Below are 23,642 nucleotides of genomic sequence, written 5' to 3' on the forward strand. Positions count from 1 at the left end.
CTTTCTTGATCTAAATAGTTGGAGCTCCTTTAGTCTATCACTATAAGGCATGTTATCCAATCCTTTAATTATTCTCATGGCTTTTCTCTAAACCCTCTCCAATTTATCAACATCTTTCTTGAATTGTGGGCACCAGAACTGAACATAGTAGTATTCCAGTAGCAGTCGCACCAGTGCCAAATGTAAAACTCTCTACTCCTATTCGAGATTCCCCTTTGTATGCATCCAAGCATCACATTTGCTCTTTTGGCCACAGAGTCGCACTGGGATCTTATGTGCAGCTGATTATCCACCATGACCTCCAAGTCTTTTTCAGAGGCACTGCTTCCAAGGATAAAAATCACAAAACCCTGGAAATGTAGGGCTAGAAGGGACCTCACGAAGACATCTAGTCCATCCCCCTGCTCTAAGGCTGGACAAAATATACCTAGACCATCCCTAAAAGGTTTTTGTCTAACCTCTTCTTTGAAACTTCTAATGACAGGGATTCCACAATCTCATGTGGAAGCCTATTCCAGTGCTTAACTTTCCTTATAGTTAGAAAGTTTTTCTTAATTCCTAATCTAAGTCTCCCTTGCTGCAGATTAAGCTAATTGCTTCTTGTCCTGTTAGAATCCTGCTGTCATACCTGAGCCTACAAACTTACTGCAATTGTGAGTTCAATTGTGGGAATGTGGATAATAGTTTAGGAACTGTTCCACTCACATAGAACACATGAATATAGATGGGGGAAAGTGCAAAAGAGAGACAGAAAGACTGAATTAGTCCAAACAAAAAGGCCTACTGATATAATTTAAGGACTGCATTAAGATCATGTCACAAACAAGAGTAGTATGGGACTGGAAATTAATTAACCAAATTTGGGGTGTAAGAAATTAGGCGTAATTGGTAGACAAAAGAGAGAGAGGATGAGCTATTCCACGCATCACTCCCATCTGAAGTCCTTAAAAGATAAGACCTTTGAGGGAAAATCGTTGACTAACTGAGACACAAAAGACTGTGCGTAGGACGCTGGACCTGATGATTTCTCAAGGTCCCTTCCAGCCCTACATTTCTAAGATTCTAAGAGAAAGGATTTTACAGAAGCATGCGTCACCATCCGAGCTGCCACCCCCACGTCTCCTGGAAACCCAGGATCCAACATGACACCTCTGAGCCTTCTTCATCCTAATCCTGGGAGATGTCCTGACCAGACTGGGCTAGAGAGAGGGTCCATGATGACACCATCGCCTCCACTGGTTCTGGCTAAATCCTGAACACCAACCTGGGATGTGAGACTTTGTTTCCCCTCACCCCGACATGTCCTTTTCCTTCTCCAAGTTATTTCTTCTCTTTCCTATCCCTCTCCTTTTTTCCTTTTCTCTAATAAGGGTCTGGCTTAGCCTTACAAGACTGTACATTTGGCAATATTGCTGTAAGGCTGTTACCAGAAAAGCAATGCCCAACACAGCCTGATGCTGGTACAAGTTGTCAGGTCTTGGAGTGGCTGATAGTGGGATGTGCCTGTGTTTTTTCCAGCAGTGAGAGTCAAAGTTAGAGGCAGAAGTCGCATTTTCTATCTTTTCTTTTTGTGTGTGTGTGTTGTTTTGTTTTGTTTCCTATGAAACAGGATTGAATTTAACAACAGCAATGACGACAGCTCTCAACTAAATTCTCTTTCCCAAGCTTAGACGAGATCTAGTATAGAATATTCCCATGTTGTATGTAACTTTTTGAGTTAGCAAATTGTCATCTATAACCATTAGAAATTCTGAGGATGTTTTAGTATGGTACTATGAGATCTAAAGCATGTCAGTCCGATTGTTCCCCATGACCACGCAGCTTTTCTTCGTACACATTATAGATAAGTTCTTAAGGAGATGGTCATCATATTCACGAATGATATTTGGTGGTCTGTAGCAGACACCAACAGTTACCCCATCTTGAGCTTTATCTGTTAGGATATCGATCCCAACAGATAAAGAATTTTATTAGGCTATGGAATAGTTTCACAAGGGATATGATACAAGCCTGGGACATTTAAAACAAGGCTGGACAAAACACTAAAACCTACCCTTTGTGAAATATAGCAAAATGCTTCGCTGAGTTGGAGCCTGGAAAAAAAAAAAGAACTCCCCCATATCATACTGCAACTTATAAAAAGAAAAACTATCTTTGAAGGGGGAAGGGAAAAATCACATAGGTATTATTATTCTATATTACTCATGGGATTTTTCTATAAATCTGGCTTAAACTAGTTTTTAAAATCCTCAAATGTAACATTTATCTGAAAACCAAGAAAACGCATTCACCTCTGCTTTTTACTACCCAAATCATTCAGCACATTTCATCACTACTAAAATAACTCTAAACAGTGTGAAGGATGATAAAGCACAAAGGAGGAGTTAGATTTACAGAAGAATTTGGGCACTTGTGTACATCCTGAGAGCTCTGTGTAAATCCAGAATATGACATAACTTCTCTTTTGGACAACACAATGGTTTCAAGTGGAAATACAGTAACAATCTCCTGTTTCTGGGAAAGATGGTGTTGATCTTGTGAAAAAAGACAGAACCAGCTTTGAGGGCTAACTTGTACACATGGAAGAGTGATTGGCAGTAGAGATGCCTTGAGTCTCAGACACAGATTTTCATTGCCTTTCCCTTTGACCCCCCACCAAGGTTTCCTTACCATAATGAGCAGACATCTGTCTGGAAGGAGGAAGCTTGTATACAAAAGAATCCTCTCATGAGCTTGAGGGATGAGGGCAGGGCAGCTGCAGCTAATTTACTGAAATGTATATAAAATAGATCAGTTGGATTGAAGGACAGTTGGCAGAGGAAAAAGTGCTCTCCATTACCTCGAGAGGAAACTTCAAACCATATGTACTTTTAGTTGGTTTATTTTCTGTTATGCATTTTGTTTCTTAAGCAACTCAAGAAAACAAGAGTTTTCTAGAGGAGGCTTTAATCCTGCAGTGGCTCTAAAAATAAATTAACAAGTTTCTGCCCAAAATGCGTTTTAACTTTTTATATCAAACTAGAGTTTTCTGCAACTCTGTGGAGAGGACTGAGTCTCAGAACTGCCATAGGAAGAATGGCACTGAATCTCTATAGATTTAGCTCCAGTACACTTATTATTGATAATAATAATATTATTGATAATAATAAGTGTGCTAGAGTAGATTCTTGGGACCTCAGTCATGGATTAGGATCCCACTGTGCTAGGCACTGTACAAACACATAAAAAGCAATCTGCCCCAGCCCCAAAGAGCTTTCCAGCCAAGTAAGTATAAGACAAGAGACTGCAGGCAGATACAAACAAACGGGAGCACGAGGAAATAATGAAACAATTTTGGTTAGCATGATAAGAAGCAGTCAAAGTACACAAGCTGCCTAAGCAGTGTCAAGTTTTTTGCAGGCATCACAGCAAAGAAGAGTTTTAAGGAGGGAATTGAAAGACAATGAGGTTTAGACAATGAGGTGAATTACATATGTTTACACAAATCTCCCATTCAGAGTAGGTGGCATAACAGAAAGAAAAACATGCTTGTTTAAAATTTAACGTAAGAGTGATGAAGGCTAGCATCATTGGCCTAACAGAAGTGGGAGTCAAAGCCTTGTTATAATATAAAAGGTAGGAGGGTAGGATCCGGAGATGTCATGAAAGAACTTAAAAGCAAAGATGAGCAATTTGTGTCTGATGTTAAAGAAAGAGGTGACACTTCTAATGAATGTGACAGCCACTAAGAAGGCTACCGTGATGGACATAAAGTATAAGAAAGCACCCCTCTCAGAGGTTTAAATGTTATGAGTGGAGAAGTCTCTGTGCTTGGGAAAAGTTGGTCAGAAACTCTCTTGGCCTGCCCCACTAGAGCGGGAACCTGGTAGATATGCTAAGGAACACAAATTTTCTCTACCCAGTGGGAGTGCAGGGAAACACCAACAGTGAGGACCATATTCCTGTGGAACCAGTCCTCTAAGAGGAGGAGGTCTTACTGAGTAAATCCATGTTCCTGCAATAGGCCCCTGGATTGGCCTGGCCACCGGGGCACAGAGCAGTTGATGACATGGCCGTGCCAGATGGAAGAGGATGTCTTCCAGCCCCAGTCTCTACCACACAATGTTGCAAGATGCTGCTCTACAATTACACTTTGTGGTAAGCCTCTCAGCTCCGTCTTGGTGGCTTTTTGCAGACGTTAGGATCCACTCTCTTATCACCCCCTTGCATTTTCCTCAGCTCGGGCTCCTTCCTGAAACTCACCACCACCACTTCCTTTATAATTGTATTCCTCTTGAACGAACGCCAACAGCTGGTTTGGAAGAACCACCCATCAACCCAGTAACTACCCTGCTGAAAAAGAGGTTTCTGACACTGCTACCAGGATCTACCACCACATATGCTGTTAGCCTAGAGTTTAGCTGGCTCCCTCCACAACTAGTTTTCAACTCAGAGATAAAAACCTAATTGACTGCATCAACTCTGCCACATCTGAAAGTCACATGAACCTGGACAAAAAAGCTAGGTGGGGCTGCATGAAACGCCCCTGTGCTTCAGCATCTGACCTCCTGTCACTAGTTTTTCTGCCAAAAAAAGGGGCGGAGGGACAAGAGTGAGAGAATAGGAAAGCAAGATATTGAACCACTCTGCCAGCTAATAAAAAGGAAGTCAAACGCAGTTAGACCTATGTCCTAAAGGAGATGGAGTGTCACCTGCCAAATGCCTGATATCAGGAAATCCAGCCATACAGAAAACTTTGCAAATGCAATCCTTAAGGAGTGAGTTAAAGACAATCTGGTCTTCCCCTACAAAACTGATGGCCTACTACATGGCTGAAAACTGATATTGAGTGAGAGAGGAAGCAGGCCATGCAAGAACAGAAGATCATATTAGAAAGTTACCAACTAAGAGAGGATGACAGTGGCAACTTGGCAAACTGCAAGGAACCCTCCTCATGGAGACCACAGATTCAGTTCAAAACTAACCTGTTTTAGAGAAATGGAGGTGAAGATCAAAATCCTCTTATGTGTTCAAGTCATCCATGAGGAGGGTGATCAGATGGGGTCTACTTTAAACCCCACAGTTAATAAGGGCATGGAAAAGGCTGCATCCAACAAAAGGGCATTCTGTGTAGGCACAGAATGAAACCCCGACATTGGCCATGGTACGGGCACCCTGGGGTCTGCAAGAAATAGCTGCTAGATGTGAGGCTACTGTGGCATGAGCAAGGCCTTGCTCCACGAATTCCATAATGAACTGCCCCATACGTTCCACAGGAATGGGGCACAGGCATTCCAGCAGTCTCCCTGAAAAACAAAGAACTGGGTAAGCCCACCATGAAAAGACCACAGGTGCTTTGGGCCAAAGATTAATCCACTGATGCCAAACCTCTCAGGCGCCTCCTAACTAGACATGGTCTGGCATCACTGTAGGCACCTGCTCTGCATTGGGGGCACAAAGCCAAAAGTTCTTTCACTGAAAACAAGAGCCAGCAATTCTATTACTGATATCTGCCACATGCCTAGCCCCGAAGGATATATACCTCACTGTCACGTTGTGAGGATACATATAGGGTAAAGGTTATGAGGCACTCAAGTACTACAGTGATGGGAGCCATTTAAGTACCTAAATTAGAAAGCATGCCTGTTCACAATAGATTGAACTGGGCAAAAGGACAGTGATGCTGTCAGGTCAACTGAGGTCACCTTGTAATTTCTTCTGAGACACTTGTCAACCCTCCTATCAGTAGTACCCTGGATTAGGAAAGCTTCTAGAAAGGGAATGTCTTTATCCTTTCTGAGAGAGTAAAGAGCAGTGTCTATCTCAGGTAGATAGGTAGACTGATAGATATTACAAAACCTTTGTTAATCTGCTTAGCCTTGTTTCCCTGTGTTCCCAGCAACCCTTCCTAATGACATTCATGATGGCTGCATTTAAAGGTACGTACAATTTGAAACATGAAGGGAAATACTTCCATATTGTTTCATTCCACTCTCTCTTGAACTTCCTTTCTCTTTTCAGGGGCTCATCTAGAAAGAGAGAGAGAGAGGAGGGGGCCAACAGCCTTTCTAAAGAAAAGTTTTAAAATATTTTGACTGGAATAGTTTGCCCTGAGTTTTTACCTGTTAAGGCTCTTATTTCAAGTTTGAAATCTGGCCCTTCTCCTATACCAAGGAATGAGCTCCTCCATGTCTCCGTTTTTTGGATATGTCTGTATTCTTGATGGATCTGGAAAGCTTGGAATAATCAAGCTCCAAGACTTACAGAGAACAAGAAGGGGGGGACACACATGCACACGTATGCTCCCAATTTTCCCGCACTTTCTCTGAAGATAGGGAAAACCTGACACTTCTGATGTGATTGGAGAGAGAAATGTTCAAAGGATGAGACCACTGGCAGTTTTCTTGGGGCACTTACAGTAGGAGGACCTGCTCTTTGGGTCATTATTTCTTTCTGAAGTCTGAAGGGTACAGAGAAAATTCCCTCTGCAATCCAAATAAGGATCTCCCCTACAGAGATGGGGGCTTTACATTTCCTTAGTGGTTTCGCTTCTCTTTTCTTCTGATAGGCCCTTTCTTGCCAGGACTTCCTTTGGCTACTCCTGGGATAAAACCAAGGGTCCAAATCTTCTCCTGACAGCAGAAGAGCCCCAGATTAGGCCTGACCCAGAGGAAAGATCTCATATGCTCATGACTCTTAAGATTAAGGGATTCACTGCAGTGCTGAGTGACTGAGAACTATCTCCAACTCTGCAGGTTCAATGAGTATCCTGGAGCAGCCTGCAGCAAGGGAAACCACATCTGGCTTAGAGCAAACAAAAATTAAGGTTAAACGAAGCCCTGGTACAGTGGGAGAAAGTGTATTCTTCTGGAGAAAGACCTCTACTACTTCAACAATTTGAGAGAGTTTAAACAAAAGGCCTCTGTGTCAAATTGTGTCATAGGCAGCAGTCAAATCCAAGAAGATAGCTCCCATCTTTAGATTTTGTTGAAAACCATTTTTGATAAAGGTGGACAAGGGCAGGACTTGATTACAGGTGCTGCATCCTTTCCTAAACCCTACCTGCTCAATTTGCAAGATATTGTCCGTATCCAGAGTGATTCGTTGGAGGATCAAATGCTCAAACACACTGACAGCAAGAATATCAGGCGGCAACTTGACATACTGTAGGGGTCCTTGCCCAGTTTAAGAATGATAATAATCTTTGCTTGACACCAAGTGCATGGTAATTTCTTCTCATTAATGACCCATGTGTAGAAGTCAGTAAGCCACTTTGATGCCTCTGGTCCAAGGTGCTTGAGGAATTCCAGCAAGATGGTATCATACCCCGCTGCTGTGCCTGATTTGATAAGTTAATGCCATGGACACAGATACTTAGCAACAGAGCACCACCCCACATTCACCGTGAGAAGGCCTCAGTCACGCTGTTGGCTAAAATCTGCGAGAATGGTGACCTGCCACTGTACACAGATCTCTTCAACCACCCATCAGCTTGCCTGTCTTCTAGATGCCCATTATGTTAATTTATGCCACTACAGGACATGACGATGAATCTGCTTGGCACAATGAGTGGTCAACAACAACAGTTGTTAATCACTCTCTCATCACTGACCCAACCACCTGTCCCCCAGGTTTTGATCTGCCAAGGCACCTATCATCATTTCTGAACCATTTTTGAACAGGATAGAGAAACTGTGCAGCCAATCTCTTTAAATAAGATTTTTCTAATGACCTGCGATGTAGCTGCAGTCAACTTCAGACTATGTCACAGATCATTGTTGAGTGTCCACTGATTTATTTCAACGGCGGGCTACCAGCTCTCCACCTGGCTGATGACGACACCATTAAATGGCTGGGCACACTGCGCATACACTGATATAGTGGAAGGAAGTGAGGGTGTAAGGAAGAAGACAGGTTTATCTACAAGACCCTTTACCACAATCTCCCTGGTTCATGTACTGTCTTCTAACCACAGTCTGAGGTAATTGTACAGCTGTTCCCGATACCATAATTATGGCTCAGCCACATAGCCACAAACTTCCCCAATGCACTAGGAACATTCTTCTGGGACTGCTCCACTCATTGGGAACCAGTGACCACCTCCTTAGCTGCACCTTCTTCTCTACAGCCAGCTGAGCCTTTCTTTGTCCTGAGGAGGGAACTGGAATGACCCCTGCCCAGAATGAATTGCCTGTGAAGGGCCTGGTTTGTGCCGACAGCGGATACAGGCACTCTATTAGGGAAATAGTAGAGAAGCACATGTTTTTGCCTTTTCCCTTTTCCATGCTTTGTTCACCATTCTGCACTTCATATGCATGAGCAGGGACTTCAGCCACCTCAGTATATCATCATGGGGGAAAGAATGTTTATTGGCAGAGGGAATAGATGCAATCTCAAGAAATGAGTGGGCAAATTATTCTATTAAAGAGGAAAGAGAAAAGAAGCTCTACAGTGGAGAAGTCTGGAACTGCCTAACTGTAGCTATGAAGGCAGAATGAAACTAGTGTGCTCTTTAGATGGATGGACAAACCTCTTCCTGAAAGACTATGTATGATCCATCTGGTCCAGCCACTAAAGCAGCTGCTAGCACACTGAAAGACTCGCTATAACAGATCTGTGGACCTCAGCAAGATGAAGAACAGCTATTTTGTCTCACTCAAATAGCTAATTTTATTGACTCTGTTATTGGAAGAACCCCTCTAACCCATCACAAGCATTTATAGCATAGAACGCTATTGTTCAGATGTGTGAGAGATCATAACACCCTCTAGTGGCTGCAACCACACTGCAGTCCACAGAGGACAAAGGAGAGGGAAGGGAAAAGTGGAGGAAGAAAAGGAAAAAAGTGATAAAAGGAAAAAAGGAAAGGGGGGGGGAGTGACAAGGAAAACTGAAGAGGGGAAAATAACGGTACTAATCCTCCACTTTAGGAGTGTTTTCCACGTAGACCAGCTAGTCTACTTGAAAACGTTAAGTCTGCTCCTCAAAGACTAGCCTATCCCTAAAATATCTTTAGAAAATATCTATGATAACAAATAAAGTCTGGTGGATTTACTCTACTCTCAGTAGCATGCAGCCCTCAAAATACCCAGCAATTAAATGCTGCATTGGCTAAATTTTGTCTGGTTGTAACAACAGGTTTTTCAAACTTTGCCTCTGTACAAATGGAAAATATAAGCTACCATATTAACCACGGGAATTAACTGTTCAAAATTAAAACTGTACAATACTTATTGGAGAGATCATCTCTTTACAAAAAGATTATTCACAACATATCTAAGTCATATTGCAGAAATTTTAAAAACATACTGAGTTAAGAGAATCTAAACAATTTCAAGAGGAAACAAAATGGAAATTTATGTATTCTCATTCGATGCTCAGAGCTTCTGCATAAAAGGAAAGCAGAAATAACATCTCCCTGATCCAGAATCATTTCTGCCGCAATTTCTAACCTATACCAGTTGATTTTACAGTGCTGTATACCATAGCCCTTCTAATACAATATAAGCTGCAAAAGAACACTTGAAACCCTGAAAGCAATATACATACAGAACCACATTGCAACCAGTATTTTAAAACCCAAAAATACACCAGTTCTGGTATCAGCATATATGGTAAGAAGCAAGAAATCAAACCAGTATTAAATTTGACCTATAACCATGCAAATGAGGCAGAGATCCTTAGTGGCAGAAAAGGGGACAGGACGGGGTGAGACAAAGCAATTAGATCATTCTTTTGGTGATGGTGGATGGTGTATTGAGAGACCTCACAATGTATACCTCCAAGACATTCACAAGATTTTCCAATAAAACCAACATAGAGCAAATTTCAAACACATATCACCCCAAAAATATTTTAAAGAATACCATCACCATATCTTTCAGGTCTTTTTCATCCATCATAAAGAAGCAAAGAACATTTCTAAAATCCTTTGCAGGTCACCTTAGAACATAAGAATGGCCATACTGGGTCAGAACAATGATCCATCTAGCTCAGCATCCACTCTTCTGACAATGACTAGTGCCAGATGCTTCAGAGTGAGTGAACAGAACAGGGCAATTTTGACTGATCCATCCCGTTGTCTAGGCCCAGCTTCTAGCAGTCAGAGATTTAGGAACAGCCAGAGCATGGAGTTGTGTCCCTGACTATCTTGGCTAATAGCCATTGATGGACCTATCCTCCATGAACTTACTTATTCTTTTTTGAACCCAGTTATACTTTTAGGCCCTTACAACGTCCCATGGCAATGAGTTCCACAGGTTGATTATTTCTTCACACAATGCACACTTTCTTATATTGTTTTAAACCCACTGCCTATTAATTTCATTAGGTAATTCTTGTTTTCAGTTCTTGTGTTATGTGAAGGGGTAAATAACACTTCCCTATTCACTTTTTTTCATATAATTCATGATTTTATAGATCTCTATCACATCCCCCCAAGTTATGTCTTCTCGAAGATGAACAGTCCCAGTCTTTGTAATCTCTCCTTGAATGGAAACTGTACCCTAATCATTTTTGTTGCCCTTCTGTGTACTTTTTCCAATTTTAATATATCTTCTAGGAGATGGGATGACCATTACTGCTTGCAGTATTCCAGGTGTGGACATACCATGGATGTATATAGTAGCATTATGAGATTTTCTGTTTTATCATCACTCTCTTTCCTTATGTCTCTTGTTATCTTGTTTTACTTCCACTGCACCCTGAGCAGATGTTTTCAGAGAACTCCATAGTGACTCCAACATCTCGTTCTTGAGTGGCAACAGCTAATTTAGAACCCATCATTCTGTATGTACAGCTGGGATTACTTTTTTCCAATGTGCATTACTTTGCATTTATCAACACTGAATTTCATCTGCCTTTTTGTCACCCAGTTTAGTGTGGTCCCTTTGTACCTCTTCTTGGTCAGCTTTAGACTTAACTATCTTGAGTAATTTTGTATCTTCTGCAAAAGGTTGTTCTGGACACCTCACTTTTCATCCCCTTTTCCAGATTATTTATGAATGTTGAACAGCTCTGATTCCAGTACAGATCCTTGGGGGATCCCAATATTTACATCTCTCCACTGCGAAAACTGATATAGTATACTTGATCACCCTTGGCCACATGCTTGTTGACACCTTTACAGTTGTTCCCTTCCCCCGGGACAAGATGGGCTTCAGTCGTATAGGAGAGTGAATGTACCTTACACTTTCCTGCACTGGTTTAAGATGAATTTTGCACTCTAGTTTTAAGTACACTGAAATGCAAGAGACACGATTTTTGATGTAAGGCCCTCCTAAGCATATAGATAAATATAGGTAAAAACAGTCACTTAAGAATTATGTTTCCCTGCCACAGCATAACAAACTATATCATGTATATCGAGCTACTGTTTACAATGAACAACATAAAATGGATAAGGGATTAAGAATGCAAATGTTATGTACATCTGTTTTATTTTGATTAAAACAGTGAAACCAGTTCTCTAGATAATACACAACTTCAAATTATCTTTCTGATCATACACTGTCAGCAGCAGACATTTTTCTTAATTCAATCCTGTATTAGAATGTTTGATTTATTTCCTAATTGGGAGATCAGTCCTGAAAGTGAATATTTTAACCCTGGGAATATACTGATCTAACACTTTCCCCTCATCCCTCAATTCCCCCCTTTTACAAAATATCAGTCAACTAGTGAAGAAGACTAGGTCAAAGACCAAAATAAGCTTTTAAAACCACAATAACTCAATACTTTTAATGATTGAGAGTAATCAAATACCCACAAAGCTAGCTTACCAAGTTAACTTTTTTTTTTTTTTTTTAACTTCTCCTCTCTGCTACTTGTCACACTCACTGGTCACGTCTTATGTTAAATTACACTGCAAGCTCTTCAGGGTAGAGACCATCTCTTACTATGTATTTATAGAATAAGTAGCACAAAGAAGCTAGCAATACAAACAATAATGCTATACAGCCATAGCTGCTGTTTCTACTTCTTTGTTTTGAAATTCCTCAAAAATATTTGGGAAGCATCTCTGCTTTCCAGTTCTCCAGGAAGATCTCAACACTAGTAGATTGTGCTCCTAATATGCACAAAACTGATGTTAGTAAGAGTGATCCACATGTACACACTTGAAATTCTAAGAAAATCATAGTTAAGACCCACCACATGGATGAGAGAGGAAAATTTTGCTCAATGTTTTCAAGAAATCAATAGTGACTTAAAAGTAGTAAGACATACCAATATAATTAAGAATGTATACAAAAAAAGTCACAAGGATTTTTGAAAACAAGACTATTAAATCATAATTACTTTTCAAGCAATGCAAACTTAAAGAATCAATTACATAGAATGAAGAATACCAGAGAATGATGAAGACTCATACATTCAATGTACAGTTGAAAAACCTGCTTCTTCATTAAACTACCAAATTTGTCAACATGCACATTTTCAAATTTGTATACACACTAGAACAGGCCACTTGTCCAAAACCTATCAGGACCTGATATTTATAAAAGTACTAAGAAAAAAGATTATACACCTTTACTACCCCACTAACTTAATTATAAGCAATTTACCAAAGGGCAAATGCTGCCTTCTCTTCTATATCCAGAGCCACCAACCCGCACAGACCAGAGACAGCCAACAAGGTCAGAGGTTATTCCTTCTGACCAGTAATGGAGTTCCCTTGTATCTTTGTTCTAATCTAAGGACAGGACTTCCCCCAAAATAAAATAGTAAGTGTGGACAACTGCTTACATTTAAGTTGTTATCAATAATACTAAAAGTCTCTGACACTCACCAAGACCCTAATTCTGCAAACACACATTGTTAACGTCCCATTGAAAGTCAACTGAACTATTCACATGTGAAGTTACACACAACTAAGTCTTTGCAGGAATGGGCCCAAGAAAGAGTAAAGATTTGAGGGAAGAGACTGGGTGAATATGAGTTACCATTCATCTAAAATAAAAAACAAATCAATGACTTTTTAAAAAAGAAAAGCAAAGAAAAGAAAGGAAAGGTGCAATCGATCTCAGCATCTTCTCGGAAAGAATACAGTTTCTAATGAAGAAAACAGCATGGGTGCTCTCCTCACTATACAACAACTTAAACCAGTGAATATATGGAGTATTCTGTTATACTATACCTAATTACCTGTGAACACATAATGGAAAATTAAATAAAGGGAAAAAATTACACAGGTTTTACATTGCTAGAGATATGGAAGAAAATTACATAATTTCTGTGGATGTTCATTTCTTCATATCACTCACAATTAACTTCCATTTTTAGCCTTTCATCTAATGTTTTGCAAGAAATCATGACAGCAAAAAAAAAAAAAATTAAAATAGAAGCAGCAGCAGCCTCAAAGCTTTATTTCTGAAGCTGATATGAACTATAGTGATTTGAGAGCAAGAAGCACACCCAGTCAACAGACAAATATTAAATGTTTCAAAGAAAGGGAATTTAGTTCACTTATGGAATGTTCCAATAGCACACACATTTGGAGACAGCTAAAGATATTTTTTAAAACCATTATCTACAAACTCCATAACCATCAGATACCCAAATGCAAAAATCCAACTTAAACCATTCAGATGCAGTACCAAGAGTGCAGGAAAATGGAAGAAAATGGGTGGCATTTCACCCCAGATTTGCAGCAAACTACGAAGTAATGTTTACAAGTATTTAAAATAAAACTGTAAAAGTTTAAGATGCGGGATAATACATCCTTCCCTCATAGGGGTAAAACAAGGATTATGGCTCCAATACCGAACTCTGTGCATGTAGACAGACCCTTCTGTCACAAAGAGGTCACTAATATCAATGAGCCTCTGAAAGGGTCCCAGGGTTCCATCTGTGGAGATCCAATTCAGGACCCATATCTTAGTTATTATTTGAAGATGAAAATCACAACTAAATCCCAAGTATTTATGATTATGTAAGAGAGTTGTCTAACAGATAGATCACAGGACTGTAAGTCAGGAGTTCAGGGCTCTATTCCCAATTGTACCAATACCGCACTGTGTGATCTCGGGGCAAGTAACTTAACCACTTGTCCCAGTTTTCTCCATTTCCATACTTAGAAATAAGTATCTAGCTTAGGCACTTATTAATGGTTTACTGACATTTGTAAGCACTCCAAGTAACTCAAGTGAAAAGTGCAATATAAATGCAAAGTAGTCCATTCCTAACGAAATCAACAGAACCACGGATGTGAGTAAGAGCTAAGTTTTTCACTTTTCACTATAATAATAAATATAAATGTGATTATGGGTTGCAGGATTAGGGTCTATAATTATGACATCATAATGACGGAAGATAAAAAAATATTCTTACGATAAGATAAAGAAGTGATCAAATGTAGTTGTACTTGAAAAAACTAAGGACCACATCCCACATTCCTTACTCACGCATAACTCCCAATGAAGTTGATAGGATTTTTGCCTGAATAAGACCTTCACCACTTAGCCTAAAGATAGGGTTTTATAAGGAGATCGTAATATAACCCCACCTATAAAGAAAACATTACAATAAATGATAAGACATGACAGAAAAGGCAAAAAAAATGTTCCCTTTTGTGTATGCAGTGCTTCATTTTTGCTGCTACAGAAACTGTTTAATTCTATGGAAACGATCTGATAAATGTATTAGAACCTCAATAAATTTCATAACGCTGTGGTAGCAAACCTATTCCTACTGGTAATGGGGAACTTTACCCATGTTTTGGGAAAAGTAAAACTTTTCCAAAATAATAATTGATCTTTGAGCTGAAATTTCTTGTTTTCAGCCTAAGTGTGAAATAGTTTTAGGCCAATGTGAAAAACCCATGCCTGAGTGACACAGTTATACTAACCTAACCCCTGATGTAGACAGCGCTATGTCGACAGGAGAACTCCCATTGACACAGGTACCACCTTTCGTGGAGGTGAATTAACTATGCTGAAAGGAGAAGCTCTCCTGTCAGCGTAGGAGCATCTTTGCTGCATCATTTTAAGTGCAGAACTGCCATTGGAGAAACTAGGAGCAGGCAAATAGAACTAAACTAAGTTGTCAACGAATATGAAATGGGATGGGGGAGAATGCTTTTCAAGTTTAAGACTCCTGAGGTACTTTACACGTTTCCAAATAATACTAAATAATTTGAATTGAAAATGTCACACTTGTCACGTAACTCATCTGCCCTGAAAAATACTTTGCTTTAGTCAATAAAACTAGACAAGTTTTTAATGATGGAAAAAACAGTGTGCAGTGCATTCATTTCCTGTCCAATTTCAGTGCACGCCTCTCAGGACATCTTTATGTACACATACAAGTACAAGGCAGCATTGGGAAAAGTCTAGAAAGTCTAGCAGCATTTTGATTAGGTTTGGGTGCTTGATATTTAAAATATATATATATAAATAAATATAAATTTACTCCTTTCCACCAACTTCTCCCATATTGATTTACCTCTAGATATGTTTACAACTAGATCACTACAATGTGAGCCAAACCAATGTTAATTAAAACAAAATAACCTCCTAACAAACAAAATAACATACCACACAAGCAAAACCAATTATTTCATGATTAAACAGACAAGACTTGAGGCATGATCTGAAGGTCAACATAGTAAAGTTGTGTTGTTGGACTACTGGACTGCGGTGAAAGTATAAATTCCAGAGATGAAGTCTCTCCACTGAGACTGCTCTCCAACAAGCTCCCAAATCTAGGGGGACTGTTAGCTCTGAAAAATCTCAATAAGCCTTTTAAAAAGGCAGAAAGAGAGGCAGTCTCTAAGGTAGTCAGAACCTACACTACAGTCTAGGATGCTGTTCAAATTAGGGTGCATTGGAGCCAGAGCATGGAAACATCAGCATGAACTTGAGATCCAAAGCTCAGACACTTAAACTTAATTTGAATAAATGTACCATTAACTATGATAGCTACATCACATATGCACATGTTCATGTCTTTCCTCTTCCCATTTTTCCCCCACTTGAAATAAAGGGAAAAAATGTTAATATAATGTTATGGCGGAGATCTTAGCCTCACCAGAGAGGTAGGTAATTTCAAATTAAACTCAACTACATCAAAATAATGAAATTGTTATTAGTAGAGTTACTCTGAATTTACACTACTAACACAGAGAGCAGAATGTGGCTTATGCAACCTTAAAATAGCCCCTTTGTGCATTGCAATGTGAACACTCAAAATGTATACACACACACATACACAAAGCTACATACATATATCTCTGATTACTAAGAAGAGCAAGCACAAAACAATAACAATTTAACTTATTTACACATTCTTACTAGATATGCAATACTGAAAACACTGCAGTTCTTTCTCATGATATTGTATTTCTTGATTAGCAAGTCGTAGTTCAGAGCCTTGTGTAATGTTAGGGCAGACCCTATAGGAATGCATAAAACTTACCAATATCTTGAATCACATGCTGTGATTAATGTTCTCATTCCTATCTGAAACATCTATACAAACAATAGGGGGAATTATTAAATCAGTAGGAAGTTTACTGAAATCAACGGAGTTACCTATGTGTTTGAAGTCAAGGACAAGCCACAGAGTTTGCAGGATTGGGACATCACAGCCTATCCACAGAAAATAGTGAAACTAACTATACACAAAGGGCTGGCAATGGACAAGATAAATAAAATTTAAATATATAATTTTTTCACTTCTTTCAACTTTAGTAATCTTGGTGTTACCAGTAACAATAACAAAGTATATTCTCAGCAGTTGAATTTTAGTTGATGGTATCCCTTCAATAAGGATATAACCTATCTGAAGCAGCAGTGGTATATTAGGCCCAAATCTCACAAATTAATCTTCACAGTTGGACCCCGTGCCAGCATGATGCCCCCCTATGAAATCAACTGAGGACTGATCATGAGAAATAACTTGCAAGAACAAATATTTAGTTTGTAAGCTGGGGCACTGTAACTACTGCTTATTACACCAATTATAATTCTTTCACCAATACTTAATGCTCCTTCCATGTTTGTCATAGCCACATATTGTCTCTTGCAGTAAAAGTTACGCTCCAATCCCGCAAACACTTACACACATTCTTAACTTGACTATTATGAGTACACCCATTGAAATCAATTAAATTACTCATGGAAGTCAAGTTAAGAATGTGTGTAAATGTTTGCAGGGTTCGGGCCTTAGTTCCAAATTTTCATTATATGCACATAAAGTGCCTACTGTATTCCCTGAATGAATCACTGGGAATCACTGCGATACAAATAAGTAATAACAGTTGTAGTATCAGTTCGCTCATTTTTATATCAAACATAAATGTAATTTACTTTCCAAAATTAGGTTATTTTAACCAAAAGGCAAATTGTGTCCACCTTTATGAACTAGTGCATTAGTTATTTCAAAAGGAAAGCATCAAGGATGACAGGCCCAAGATTTAATCTACCACTAAAATACTATTTTTAAAAAGTTATTTGGCTCCTGATTTTAAAAACTATCAGCTCCACCAAAAAAGGTCTCAAATATGTTACAAAAATGACAACTCCATTGAGTAATCCACTAACAAGAATCCAGGCAACCTGTTTTTCTCTCAGCTGATACATGCATATATGTGTGTGTGTTTTTCATATGTCTACTCCATTCTTGTGAGCAAGCAGGGTGGCAGGATTCTGGTCACAACAGGTCCTTTACATATTTAAATACTTTGACTCAACACAAATGTATCAGACAGGTAGAAAGGAGGGATGTGGGAAATATACATACCTGCAAAACAAAAGTGATAGGCCTAATATTAAACCTACTAGCCCTTGACAACGTCCACAATTATGAACTCCAATATCAACTCCCACAATGATCAACTCTTATATCAACTTTAGTTAACTGTAAACAAAAAGGAGACTGATAAAACGTAGAAATCTGCATTTGACCACATAAGCCTCTTCAATATTTAGTTTTACAGGAAACAGTTTTGGAAGGCTGAATGAATGAGAGAATGAAAAATATATAGATCCTTTTCTCTGCAAGAACATGATTTTGAGAGCTGTTCTGCCCCACACACTTGTACTAAAAATCAGTGGGAATTGAAAGCACTTAGCTCCCTGCAGAAAATGCTCAGCAGATCACAGAAGCCAATGCTAAATTAATATCGTTCACACCTGCTAATGAATCATCTACCCATTTAAAAACTATTGCCACATTTGATTAAATGTTAAGGGTTTATAACTTAAAATATGTGCAAAAAAGTGTCTCTTCAGACTGCCAGCAATGGTTCTGTTATTATTAGCATTCAGAACTTCCACAAGTATTGCAAACAGTACACACATATCCATTTGTAGATGCAAGGTTTTCACTTTAAAGATATTAATTGATGCCAAAAATTTTCAGATCTTAATAAATACTTGTATGGCATGAACTGTTTCTTACTTACAGGCCAAAATCCCCCTCAAATTTCTGTTACAACAATACTTTATAGCATAAATTAGATGTCTGCTGTAAAATAAAAATGTTTTAATCGTACATCTGATCTTGAGTCTTACCTTTTAGCAGAGGGAGAGGAGTTAATTCAATAGGCTTGCCCTGAGACCTAAACTGGGAGGAGCTTTGTGACCTCTTCTGTCTGGCTTTTCTGACGGACTTCCGAGAAAATCCGTCTACTTTATCCACTGACGGAGGAGTGGTTGGTGCTGAGGACATATCCCTACTGAAGGGAAACACATATTATAAACACATTCCTAGTGGATGAAAACAGGTAAAGATTAAATGAGTTTGCCAAGAGCCACCTCCTTCTCCTCGTTCACATCCCTCCTAAAACGTACTGCTGACATCAAAGAGACATGGTCCATCAATTTACATACAGGCCTTATGAAGCAGCTTCATGGTACTATTGTAATTTTTGTCCTTCCTCTCCCCTATTTTGTCTATTGTCCTCACTTGTTACATGTATCACACCATAAATTCAGATATGAATTTAGGTACTGATTCCACAGTTGGAGCCACACCCCTAGACACCTGTGTTTGCATGGAGCCCAGCTGATGTCAATGGGACTCGACAGAGGTCCGGAAGATGCCTGTGCAGACCTATCTGCAGGATCAAAGCCTGAGATCATAAGCTCTTTGGGTCACAAAGTATCTTTTACCTGTTTTCATAAAAGCACAATGCACACTTCTGGGAGCTCAAAAGTAATAATGAATTTTAATATTAAAACTGCACTATTTTCTAGGACAATTAAAATAAATATGATGAAACAGGAATAAAATTCAGTTTACTTTCTATAAAGGTGTGCATTTTGTGGAAACATTAAGTTTACTAAAATATACTACTATGCTTTAAAACCAAGGAAAGTTCACTAAACTTGGTTTGGTCTACACTAGCAATTTATGTTAGTATAATTACATCACCCGGGGTGTGGAACTTCCCTGAGCAACAGTTATGCTGACCTAACTCCTGGTGTAGACAATACTATGTCAATATGAGGTCTTTTCCTGTCAACACAGCTACCACCTCTTGGGAAGGTGGAGTACTTACATTGAGGGGAGAAGCCCTCCCCTCAGTGTAGATATCATTTTCACTGAAGCACTACAGCAGCGTTGCTGCCGCCTTTTAAGTGTAGATAAGCCCTTAGTATGTCACTTATTTAATCTCCACTCTAGAAATATCCAGCTTTCATATTGCAAATCTCTTTGCACATTCCAGTTTCATATTCTAATATAACTGGAGCATATTTCATGCTACTTTTGCTACTAAAAGGGTTATTTAACAATCAAATTTGATTTTTACCAGTCTTGCCTTTTCTCTGTCCAAAAAAGTAATACCACATTTTCTCAGTGAAATAGAACAGATTTAAGAAAAAAGATTTATCCCCAGATCCTGCAAACACTTACACATGTATTTAACTTTAATCAAAGGAGCTGCTAGTCAAGTTAAATGTGTGTAAATGTTTGCAGGATCAGGGCCTCAGATCATGTTTTTGGAAGGTCCTGAGAGCACTCAATGCCCATTGACTCCAATTATCAAAAGAACTACTATTGCTAATGGGAGTTGATTTTGCAATCTGCAGTGCACCTTGAAGTCCTTATTTTGTTAAAATATTTGGGGAATGATCTGATTCATAAATAATTTAAATCAACATTATTTGGATTTTTCTTATTATGCAAAATACTTTAAGTATGATTCAATGTTTTTAATTATGTAAGTATGTTAGAAAGATGAGGGTTGTTAAATGAAACCCTCTCAACTTTAATATGTGCAAAATTATCATATATATACACAAAGTCTACTTGTACTGAAAATATAAAACACACAACTTCTTCAACGAATCAAGCGGAAACCCTTGATATTGGATAGTGAAGCTGGCATTATCTAAAAATAATTCTTATTTCAATTTAATTTTTCCTCAGGTCTGGCTTCATTATCATCCCAAATAATAATCCTACATTTAATAGACTATGAGCAACACAATTCTATATTTGAAACAGATGTTATTTACCAACTGAAACAGATGCCAATATCACCATGGCATCAAGGCCCCATGCAAGATTTATGGGAAAGTCAGATAAACTATAAACTAAATATATATATATATATAAACTAAATAAGATAAACTATATGGAGAAGTGGTTACATACTTTCACTTCAACAAATCAATTCATGATTTCTAAGTGTGGGGAGGGAATTCCCTTAATATATACAAACACAAAAAGTTACCTGTTGTCAGGACTCTGGAAATATCAACAAAAATGACAGATTCTGGATTTGCTAGTCCTATTTCACCTCATTAAAAACATGTTTTCATCTCCTTGTCACAAGTAACCATTAAAAAGTCTAACCATTTTTCCAGAAATATTTGTACAGAAGTCTCAAAATGGAATTGCTCACAATATTAACGGACAAAGACTAGAGCAGATCACTTAAACTGCAGGATCATTGTGACAGCAAGAAGCTTTACCTACACTTCTCTGCTGTAAATCTAGTAACAGTTTCTCTCACCTGATTTATAAATTATTAAAATCTAATTCTAATTCAACAGGCCTACATCCAGCCTTCATAACATTACAGTAAACACTGATCACTTTTTTCACATTCCTAAATGATCATTTAAATGCACTGAAAACCACTATTTCCAGGGAAGGAAAAGAGTGAGGTTATTCACTGAGTGCCGCACAAGTGGTGGATAACGGCATTTACAGCTATAGCTTTCTCAATCCGAAAGTGTTTCTTTATAACACGAGAATCTGTTTTTAAGTATTTGGGTAAATACACAGGGACACACACTAGAGACTGTCACCGCTGGGGCAAACAATCCGAGGAAACGCAAGTGAATGTGAAAATACCGATGGATGTCTCTGCAAGCTGCAAGGTAGGAGCAAGCGCCTCCACCAAGCACACAGTGAAAGCAGGGGAGTAATTAGCTGCATTCTGACGGGTGCTAGTGGATGTCATTTCCAGACACAAGGGGAGAAGTAATACAGCTGGACTCTGTCCTTTACCCTCCTGTGATCCCCATCTCCTCTAGCGCACCCCGATCCTCCCGACCCCCGATCGCCGCCCCTCCCGCTCTCCCCACAGCCCTTCCCCCATGCCGGGGCCGGGTGCGGGTCGCTGCCCTCTCCGGGCTGGGGGTGAAGTTACCTTGACCCTCCTGGCAGAGAATCCGGAGCCGAGGAGGAGAAGGCGGAGTGAGCTGGGCTTGGCGGAGCGCGGCCGATCCCTGGCGGCGGCGGCCGGAGCGTTGTGCGCGCCGGGCTCTGTCCCTGCAGCTGAAGGAGCCTGTAGGCCTCGGCGGCGGCGGCGGCCTCCCCAGCGCAGGGCGGCGTTGGCGGCGGGTTCAGGAGCGGGCAGCTGCTCGGGCTCCGCTCAGTCCCGGGCGCTCGGCGCGGCCCCCTGCCTGCGATGGCTGCTGCCTCACTCACATTCCCGGCGGAGCCCTGCGGTGGGGCCTGCGGAGGGGCGGCCGAGCGCGGGCCGAGCTGAGGGGAGCCGCGGTAGGGCGGGCGGGCGGCCGAGCGCGGCCAGGGGCGCTGCGGCTGGTACTGAAGGCCTCCTCCGCCGGCGGCTGGACGGCTGGCTGGGGCAATGAGGGGTCCCGGCGGTGTCGGGGTCGCGCTCAGGCTCGCTTGCTCCTATTGTCAGCCACTCTCACTGGGCTCCGGCCATGGCACACACACAACCTAACGTGCTGCTGCCGCCGCCGCCCACAGCCCGCCCCCCGCACACGCCCACTCAGCCTGCAGCCGGCAGGGGACTCGCCGCCTCATTGGCGCCCGCGCCGCCGCCGGGAGCGGGAAGGGGAAGCGCAGCGCCGCCGCCGCCCAGCGCCGGGGAGCGAGAAGTCGGGACTGTCCGTGGACAGGACGGCGGCGGCCGAGGCGGCGCACTCACACCGGCGGCCGGGCACCGGGCGCTGCTTCTGATGGCGCCTAGGCGGGAGGAGCCGCCCGTCCTCCCTCACGCTCAGGGGCTGGCACTGCGGGCCGTGCTTGGCGGCTGCTCCACCGAGCTCGCTCGGCCCCTGCACGGGAGGCAGGCCCGCCTTTCCCCCCACGCCAGCAAGGGCTCGGACGGGGTAGTGCTGCCCGCCTGCAGCTCGGGGAGAGCCATTCCACGCCCTGCCGCTCGGCTGGAGGGCACGCGCCGGAAAGAAACCCCCGTCGGAAAGGGCAAGGCCCGCCGCCCCCCACACCCAGCCGAACGAGGAGGGGATACCTGCCAAGGTAAAGCCGAGCCCTGCCCGACGGAACCTTTACCCCGGGGCGCTCCGCTGGGCTGCGGGGAGGCGCTGCTCGCCGAGCCCCGCTCTGCAGGGGAGGGCCGTGAACCGTGTGGTCAGGCCGGTTTCCAGCTGGGAGAAATACATTCTGCCTCCCTTCACTCCCCTGCCCTGTAGCGTCGCTGCCCAGCCTCACCGGTGTGTGGTGGCGGGGTGAGCTGCTCAGGGGGGACTGGGTGTTCTCCGTGTGGTGCGGCCGTTCCCGTGTAAGTGACCAGGACTGGGGTGAAAGGGGCTGTATACATGTGAACTTACAGCCTGTAACTGAAGAAATAAAACTGTTTTTTAAAAGTATTGTTTAACCACCTTTTCCCCTGTGCACTGTGAAAATATAAGATTTATGCCAGCACTACACAGCCTACAGTTCAGGGCACCTAGGCCTCCCAGCCAGGGCAGTTTGGTGTTTTCTCATGATTTCTTTTTAAAATGGGTACAGGTATATGTGCACAACGAAGTGAGTATTTGTAGGTTATTTCTCAAAACCATCCCTCTTTAATAATAGTTAACCATAATGTGAAAGTTATTAAACATATTTATATGGCTACTGTGTTATAAATATCATGTAGTATTTCCCCCATGATTTTGACAAAGTCTAAACCATCTGAGCACTAATTTCACAAGACAGCCACTGGAGGTATAACTGTTAATATAGGTATTCTTTCTCCCTCTCTGACCTTCATTTGCTTCTCTATCTGGCGTGTATTTTTAAAAAGATGCTCTTTGAATTATTTTAGCAGGAGTGAATGAATTTTTTTTTGTGAGCTACCAAAATACATGGTAGATCGTAAGCTACCTGGATGATCTACTCAAAATCATGGTTGTTACTAGTATTAAGATCATAGAGATGGTCTTTGCCTCATTCTCATTTTCCTTTTATCTCTTCCCTCATCCCATTAGTTCCTTATAATTTTTCCCCAGTAG

The 23,642-nt window shown here is 41.0% G+C and overlaps 1 protein-coding gene across 3 annotated transcripts in view; it reads right to left on the reverse strand.

Moving 5' to 3' along the window:
• Positions 1-22,433, reverse strand: part of PPP2R5E (protein phosphatase 2 regulatory subunit B'epsilon) — a 108,469-nt gene extending 86,036 nt beyond the window's left edge. For all 3 annotated transcript variants that reach the window (XM_067554918.1, XM_067554917.1, XM_067554916.1), the window contains exons 1-2: positions 21,584-22,433; positions 18,492-18,655 (exon numbers count right to left, since the gene is read on the reverse strand). In XM_067554918.1, the coding sequence (XP_067411019.1) occupies positions 18,492-18,648 (157 nt within the window). In that variant the 5' untranslated portion in view covers positions 18,649-18,655; positions 21,584-22,433. The remainder of the gene's footprint in view (positions 1-18,491; positions 18,656-21,583) is intronic.
• Positions 22,434-23,642: the final 1,209 nt, after the last annotated feature.

The sequence above is a fragment of the Emydura macquarii genome, unplaced genomic scaffold (assembly GCF_026122565.2).
Source record: "Emydura macquarii macquarii isolate MOO-44397 ecotype Brisbane River unplaced genomic scaffold, CSIRO-AGI_Emac_v2 contig_1551, whole genome shotgun sequence".
NCBI classification, from domain to species: domain Eukaryota; kingdom Metazoa; phylum Chordata; order Testudines; family Chelidae; genus Emydura; species Emydura macquarii.